Source organism: Cynocephalus volans, chromosome 4, assembly GCF_027409185.1.
Source record: "Cynocephalus volans isolate mCynVol1 chromosome 4, mCynVol1.pri, whole genome shotgun sequence".
Taxonomy (NCBI): domain Eukaryota; kingdom Metazoa; phylum Chordata; class Mammalia; order Dermoptera; family Cynocephalidae; genus Cynocephalus; species Cynocephalus volans.
In genome coordinates, this window is record NC_084463.1 from 11,166,522 (window position 1) to 11,175,010 (window position 8,489).

At 40.3% G+C, this 8,489-nt stretch overlaps 1 protein-coding gene across 1 annotated transcript in view; it reads right to left on the reverse strand.

Moving 5' to 3' along the window:
• Positions 1 to 4,545, reverse strand: part of LOC134375130 (NXPE family member 2-like) — a 29,613-nt gene extending 25,068 nt beyond the window's left edge. Inside the window, 3 exon segments of the mRNA XM_063093311.1 lie at positions 2,857 to 3,054; positions 3,635 to 3,708; positions 3,845 to 4,545. Coding sequence (XP_062949381.1) covers positions 2,857 to 3,054; positions 3,635 to 3,708; positions 3,845 to 4,545 — 973 coding nt within the window.
• Positions 4,546 to 8,489: the final 3,944 nt, after the last annotated feature.

Consider the following 8,489-nt stretch of genomic DNA (forward strand, 5'->3'; position numbering starts at 1 on the left):
GACTGAAAAGAAGAAGAGTATAAATAAATGAGACCAAATAAGTGGCTAGTGATATGGAAGTAGAAGCAGGAGAGTGTGGGTTTTGGAAGCTGAGGGAAGATTCTACTTTAGGAAGGAGGAAGCTAATCATGAGCATCAGGTGCTGCTAAGAGGTATGTGAAGTGTGTTCTGAGGGTGACCACTGGATTTGGCAGCATGGACGTGAGTATGATCTTGATAACCACTGTTTTGGTGGAGTGGTGGAGACAAAAAAGCCTGATTCAGAGGAGGAATTCAGTCAGAGGGCCTCCAATTCAAGGACATCAGTGAAGGTCTGGAGTGAGACTTGGGGATGAGAACATGAGGATTCAAAATGCTGAACTGTGGGACCTCCAGTCCTTCTCTGCCATCTTGCTCCCGCAGTGCCAGGACCCTGGCAGGATATTGCAAAGAGCTGAGCTGAGCTGCAGAGAGCTGAGCTGCCAGGTACTGGAGTAGTTGATTAAAAGAACGAAGCAAAGTGAAAACAGTCAAGCCTTTGATCATTTACTACACTAGTATAAGCAAGAGGCCAAAAAAGAGAAAGTACCAGCTCTCAATGTTCCATTTCCCCATGGAATGGTGTTGGGTGAGGGTCAGGTAGATCAGTTTAGAAGTGGGATTATCTCATTGGCCAGAAGGGAGGTTGAGAGGAAGTGCATAGGAATGGGAAAGCATTGAACATTGAGTCACAGTGGAGAAAAATGTCTTCAGTGTTCCCTAATATGGAGGTCTTGGCAGAGGTGCCTGACCTCTGACTAAGCACCCCTCATAAAGAGGCCTCTGCATAGAGATGCTTGCGCTCGGACTGCAGACATACGTAAGAGTGTGGCTTTGTTTGGTGGGCTTTAGTCCTTGACTGAAATGCCCTTCAGAGACTGCCATGCATCGGGCTGTGCACCAAGTTCAGTGTGGGGAGGGCACGTGTTCCCCACAAGACCTGTCAGAGAAAGCCTTTGAAAGTACCTACGGGTGGGCCTGAAAGATGACACATAGGGTTTTAGCAAGGAGCTGGACTCCTCAGAGATTAGAGAATTTTTTCTCTTGAGAAATGGAGCAGGCCAAGAAAAAAGCTTCCAGATGCTGGTTGTTGGGGGTATGGTCCCAGTGAATAGCCCTGTTTACCACCTTTGAGCACACGTGAGATTATCCTGTTGATCAGCCCCATCCATGCACTTAGGAGCATCCAGGTGGCTTTTAAGTGCATGACATAATGTATGAACAGATGTCTAAGGACTTCAGGCATTTGATGAAGATCTTCAATGTGAAACAGAGACCAAATAATTGCACAGATAAAAGGAAGCCAGAAGAAACAGAGACAATGTAAAGAATAAGAGAAAACTTCAAAAAAGTCATATAACAATAGACTGACTATATTCATAAAAATAAGAAAACATTTTGCATCCAGGAAACAAATAGATGGTATAAAAAAATATTCAGAGAACAAGTAGGATCTCTTTAATATGAAAACAAAAATGGTGGCTGAAAAAAAAATCAACATAGAAGTGCCAAAAGATAAGTCAAGAAAATATAGCAAAAAGGTAAAGAGGTATAAAATTAAAAAATTAAGAAGCTTAGAAGGTAAATCCAGGAGATAAAATATTGGACTATGAAGAATTCCAGAGGAGAGAATAGAGAAAAGACTGGTATGCAATTATTCAAGAAATAATAATGTGATATCTAGCTTGGAAAGATCCCTGGTGTGTTCAATATGATAAATTAAAAAGTTCTTAATCCCATCCACCTCCAGTCATAACACCATTATAAAGAGATGATTTTGAGAGAAAGGAAGCCAAAGGAAGAGAAGAGAAGAGAGAGAAACAAATAACATAGCAGCATTATGAATGATAATGGCTCTGAACTTCTCTGTAGTTGCAGAAAGCTGGGAGATAATGGACCTTAAAAAGGAAAATGTTGATCCTTAAAAAGGAAAATGATGATCAACCTAGAATTCAAAACCCAGCCAAACTATTCAAAAAAGGGTAAAGGTAGAATAAAGATATTTTTAGATATACAAGAAGTAAATTTAAATTTTCTTTTCCCTTTTTTTAGTAAGTTTTTCTAAGATGTGCTTGAGCCAAGTGAGCAGAGAACTCAGGAAACAAGGGATGTTACCCAAGGAAGTGGTGGAGTCCCAGGTGGAGAGCTGAGCTGCAGCTAGGCAGCACCCATTCCTGAATGGGACAGATGGATAAAGGGATCTGGGAAGAATTCTGCAGGGACAGAGAGAGACTTGATGCATTGTCCGACAGTGCTGATATTTTGGAAAGTAAAATCAGAAGAATTTTGACAGATGTGATGGAGGATGTGGACAAATTAAAGATAAATACACAAAAAACTAAGCAAATGAAAAAATGAGGCAATTATTAATTAAAATTAATTATTAATTTCAGTAAAACTCCTCTCTTTGGGGGAGAGAAAGGAAGATGTACTACTTGGCTCAACAGATAGTAAAATTGAATTAGTAATACAAACACTACTAATTTAATTTAAAAAACTCCTGTACATAGCTATATTGGGAAAATGAATCATTAAGTGTGAAGAGAATGAAATCTTTTGCTACCAACCCAGGAAACTGATAGAAAATGTCAACATGGATACACCAAGAAATGACAGTGTTATAAACATCGTTGGTGACCTACCTCATCCTTTTCCTTACTGACAGAACATAGGGTGACAACATACTTAGTGAAAAAATTATATTTTCCTGCTTTTCTTACCAGTAATGGTAGTCATTTTACATCATTCTGGCCAATGACGCATGATCAGAAGCCACTGGGTGGGACTTCTAGGGAGCTTCTTAGAAGTGGACAGATGCATCTGGAATGTGCCTTCTACCTCTTGGTCTTTGCCCTTTCTCTTCTTGTCTGGAATGCAGTCGAATTGCTGGAGGTGGAGACGCTAAGGTGGCAAGTGCAAGAGAGAAAGACCCAACATGCTCAAGAGGCTGAGCAGAAAGATGGGTCTCAGATGGGTCCCTGATGGCATATTGGGCAGCAGCTGTGCCAGCCCTGTGTTGCCTCTGACTTCTTTCACCTGAGAAAAATAGATCATTTGGTTAGAAAATTGAGATTCATGTAGCTGAAAAAGCTACATAAGCACAATATTTAAAAAGTATGGCAGTAAATAAAATTTAAAAGTTAAGATAATTAACAGTGGTTGCTTCTGGGGGAAGAGCGAGTGTGGTAGATATTGCTGTATTTTGGTATGGTTGATGCACTAGTTTGATGTTTTGGACAATGCGTATGTATTAGTTAGTAAGTTACAAATTAATAAAAAAGAAAAAAGTGTTTCCCTGTTTGGGACACTTTGATAGATTCCCATTTTACTTGAAATAGAATCCAAACTTCTTTAACAAATTCTTCATGATATGGCTGGCTCTGGCCACCTTCCTGCCTTATCTTTTGTCACTCTCTTTCCTGTCAGCTGACACCCAGCTACATTGCCTGTTTCAGTTTTGTGAATATACTTTCAATGCATTTGCACATGAATTTTCCTCTAAGTCAGGGTCCCAGCAGGAAATAGCTGATAGGCACACAATTGGTAGCTCAGATGATTTTAATAAAGGGCAAGGTTCAAGGAAACAAATGGGGTGATGCAGTCCTCTTGAACGTACAACAGCAGATGCTGTCCATCCTTGGGCCTGAAGGACTGGAGAGTAGCCGTGTGGAGAAGGTCACCTGATAGGAACTGTGGCCATTGGGAGAACAAAGCTGGTAACCAATATGTATTACACTTCTTGCTGTTAATTAAAATGATTGGGGTATTTGGTATATGGGAATATCCTCATTGTCTAATTGCACGTTGTTTTTGAAGTCATGTTTACCTTATGTTAAAATTTCTGCTCTTCCTTGCTAAGTCATTGATGGTCATGAGGATCAGGGCCTCACAAAGAACATTTGGAGGCCTCACACAATAGAAGACTCCTTGGTCTTGAGCATCCACCTACTGGCAAAGTTTGACAGTTGTGTTTAGGGTCAGGCCACATCCAGAGAGGGCCTGGGTGGTGCCACTGTTAAATTTGCCTGTGAAAATCACTGTGTTGTAGCCCTGGTTCCTTGCCCTCCATAGAGCTGATGCCCCCTCACTGGGGTACATGAGCAGGAGAGACAGGGAAATGCAGCTTTCCCAGAATAGAGTGAAGCTGACAAAGTAGGTCCCATTGTTGAAGTCTGTCACCTTTCCTGCAGCACCTGCCTGCAGGGCTGGGGAGGACATCCTGGCCCTCAAGAAGTCCCTGCCATATTCCTTCCTGTGTCCCAAGTGGTCCCTTGTCTCCAGCAGGATGTCCAGTTGATTTCCTCTGCAGTATGTGTCTCTAGGGTTGAGGATGATGGTGCTGCTGTGGTTAGCACTGATGGTGGTGTTCATGTGGGTAAAAGGTCTGGGCAGGATCAGCTGATCTGGTTTCTCCATGATTTCCTTTATTCTCAGCTCAGTCTGTGCTGCTAAAACTGCTAGATTCAGTGGAGGTTCACGGTGTGAGAATATTATGAAGGTATCCCCATGATACAGAAAGGTAGGCATCTTTTGTCCACACCCAAACTGAAATGACAAAGAATGAGACATATTATATGTATGTAGCCCAACCTCTCTGTTGTGGATTGATGTCCCCCCAAACTTAGCCCCAACTATGACAGTGTAAAGAGAGTGGGAAATCCTATTATAGAAATTGAAAGGTGGGGCCTTGAAGAGGTGATTAGATTCTGAGGACTGTACTATAGTAAATGGATTGATAGTGGTGGCCAGGGGCGTGGTTCCGAGGGCATTAAAGGGGGAGCATGTGAGAGTCTTTCTCTCTCTGATCCTCCATTCTTGTCATGTGACACCTGCATTGCTGTAGGGTCACCTCACCAGATATGTTCCCTGGACTTTGGACTTCCCAGCCTCAGAAACTGTAAGCAATAAAATTTGTTTTCTTACAAATTGTCCAATTGCAGGTATTTTGTTACAAGCAACAGAAACAGATTAATATGGGAAATGGGTACCAGAGAAGTGGGGTATTGCTTATAACAAATACTTGAAAATGTGGAAGCACCTTTGGAACTGGGTGTTGAGGAGAAGCTGGAAGAATTTGAAGGAGCAGGCTAGAAAAAGCCTAGCTGCTGGTGGGAGTTTAGAAGACAGGAAAACCAGGGAAAGTTTGGAACTTCTTAGACTGGTTAAATGGTGGTGAGCAGATATGGACAGTAAAGGCCATTCTGAGAAGATCTCAGATGTAAATTAGAAGTAACTTATTGGAAACTGGGGCAAAGATTACCCTCGATGTGAACTGGCAAGGAACTTGGCTGCATTCTGTTCATGCAGGTGTTATGGAATGTGGAACTTCAAGGTGCTGACCTAGGGTTTTTGGTGGAAGAAATTTCTAAGCAGCAAAATATTCAGGAAGCTGCATGACTACTTGTAACTGTCTACCCTGAGTTATGATGGCAGAGGCATGATGTAAAGCCAGAATTTAAAAGGAAAGCAGAGTGTGAAGATTTGGAAAATTTGCAAGCCTGGCCATGTGGTAGAGAAGCAGAGAGCATTTTCAGGAAAAAAATGCAATGATGCTAAGAAGATTCGTATAAAAGAAAGGGATTATCAAGAGAAGGGGAATAAGGCCCTGAAGGCATTGTAGAAGCCTCTGGGGCCAACCCTTCCATTACAGGCCCAGAGGCCCAGGGAGACAGAATGGTTTCAGGGAACAGGCCTGAGGCACCCTCCATGGGCTCACTGCCCAGGGCCACGTCGTAAAGCTGCTTCCAGCACCAGCACCCCAGCTATTTTTGCTGCTCCAGCCATGGCTAAATTGGCCCCACTTGTGGCTGGACCCACAGTTTACAAGCTGGGAGCCTTGGTGGCATCCACGTGATGCTAAGTCTGCAGACTCACAGAATACAAGAGCTGTGGAGGCTTGGGAGCCTCCACCCTGATTTAAAAGGATGTATAGAAAAGCTTGGGGGCCCAGGAAGAGATCTGTTGCAGGGGCGAATTCACTCCATAGAGTCTTTGCTAGAGCCATGCCAAGAGGAAGTGTGTGGGTAGAGTTGCAGCAGAAAAACTCCACAAAGGCCATGCCGTGGAGCCTTGAGACTTTTAGAGTTACCAGCATGTAGTGTCAGCTTGCGAGAGCTAAGGCATCTCATGAGACCAGGAAAGACACAGGAACAGAGCTGCCCAAGGACCTGGGGACTCAACCCCCATAACCAACATGCAAATTACATTGAACATGGAGTCAAGGTACATGATTTGCCAGCTTTGAGAATTAATGCCTACCCTTCTGGGTTTTGGGCTTGCTTAGGACCTGTTACTGTTTTCTTCTGGCCTATTTCTCCCTTTTTGAACTGGGAATGTGTACCCTATGCTTGGCCCACCATTGTATCTTGGAAGTAGATAACTTATTTTGATTTTACAGATGGGACTTTGAGACATTGGACTTTTGAGTTGAAACAAGTTAAGACTTTGGCGCTCTAGGGATGAAATGAATGTATTTGTATATGAAAAGGTCATGAGTTTTGGGGGCCAGCAGTGGAATATTGTGGATTGATGTCTCCCCAAAACTTAGCCCCCACTGTGACAGTGTAAAGAGGGTGGGAAATCCTATTATGGTAGTTGAAAGATGGGGCCTTGAAGAGGTGATTAGATTCTGAGGACCATACCATAGTGAATGGATTAATAATGGTTACCAGAGGCATGTTTCTGAGGACTTTAAAGTGGGAGCATGTGAGAGTCTCTCTCTCTCTGCTCCTCCATTCTCACCATGTGTCAACCTGCATTGCTGTAGGGTCACCTCACCAGATGTGTTCCCTGGACTTTGGACTTCCCAGCCTGAGAAACTGTAAGCAATAAATTTCATTTTCTTACAAATTGTCCAGTTCCAGGTATTTTGTTATAAGCAACAGAAATGGACTAATACACTCTCCTTATTTCATTAACCTTAATGATGAATTCATATCTTTATTCACGTGTAACCACTGAAGTGTCCAATCTAGGAATTGACCATATCTAAAATGCTAGAAGTTTTGAGTAAGTTATATGTGTGAAGTGTTCCATGTTTACTTTGACACTTATTCCATAGGATGTTAAAATTCATTTAAAAAAATACTGAACCTAAAAAGATATGGGTAAGAAAAAACTTTTTTGGATTAAGAAATGGTTACAATGGCAAATTGAAAGAAGTAATTATTAAAAAATATTTCAGTGTTTCTAAGTCCTAATAGAGTGAAAGGAAACATCATAGTGAAAAAAATTAAGATTTCAGCAGTGAAATGTAAAGTTCTTTTTTAAAATAAAAATTAATTAAATTTTGAATAGATATCATGCAAACATGATACAAAATTCAGAAGATACAAAAGGCAGTGAAGTGTGGAATAAACCTTTCTTTCGTTCCTATACCTTGCCACACCGTTTTCCTCCCAGAATTAATTTCTCTTCCCTCTTTTATAAGTATCTTTACAGAGCCTGTGTTATATATGCATGTGCACATATGTATACAACACATATATTCCCTGTGTTAAAACATGAATGGTAGCATACTAGGTGTGTTGTTCTGTGCTTGCTTCTTATGTAATGAGGTCTTTTGTTTGTCTTTCACGTCAGTACATATTGAGCTGCCTCTCATCCATCGAGATGGATGAACAGTATTCCATGGTATGGATGTATCATTCTTTAAGCAGTTTTGCTATTGATGGACATGTAGATTTTCCCAATCTTTTGCTAATACAATATTGAAATTAATAATCTCGTATGTGTATCCTGGAAATGGAATTACTGGGTTGAAATTTTAGAGCATTTGTGTGTATTCTAAAAAATAGAAAGGTTTGTGCTTTTATTCTAGTGATTGTCTTTATATAATGTAACATATAAACTTACACGTACCATAAATTTATCATCTTTTCTTTCTTCAGGAGTATTTATTAACTCCCTACCATAAGCAGTGACCAAATTTTTATTTATGCTTCGTGTCCCATTTCCTCCCCTTCACTACTATATTTTCATTTATCTTTGTGTTTATCTCTATTTACTTAAAAATCTTTTAATAAACAAGATACATATATATTCTTAATTGTTAAAAATATATTAAATACTATCTTTTAGCACCAAAATATAAATTGATAAATGATAAGGAAATATCTCCACCTGCCCTTTCTCCAACTTTTGTTATTTACATCTCTGCATTGTTGCAGTTTATAACACTAATATTTCATTTTCCAACCATAATCCCCATAGTTTTGTTTTATTTATTTTTTGCTTAGTTCTATCGTTAAATGGATTCAGTACTTATCATCATTCTGTTTGTAAGAATTTTTACCATTTTTTTCTTCTTTAGCTGAAGTTGGGCTTTTACATTTTTTTTTTTTTAAGGAAGGCTTATGGGAACTATATTTCCTATTTAACTATTTAATTCTAATGGTTGGATTAAAAAAAAAGTTGAATCTATAAGTAACCTGGGATTTATTTTGTATGTGGTATGAGGTGAGAATACACAT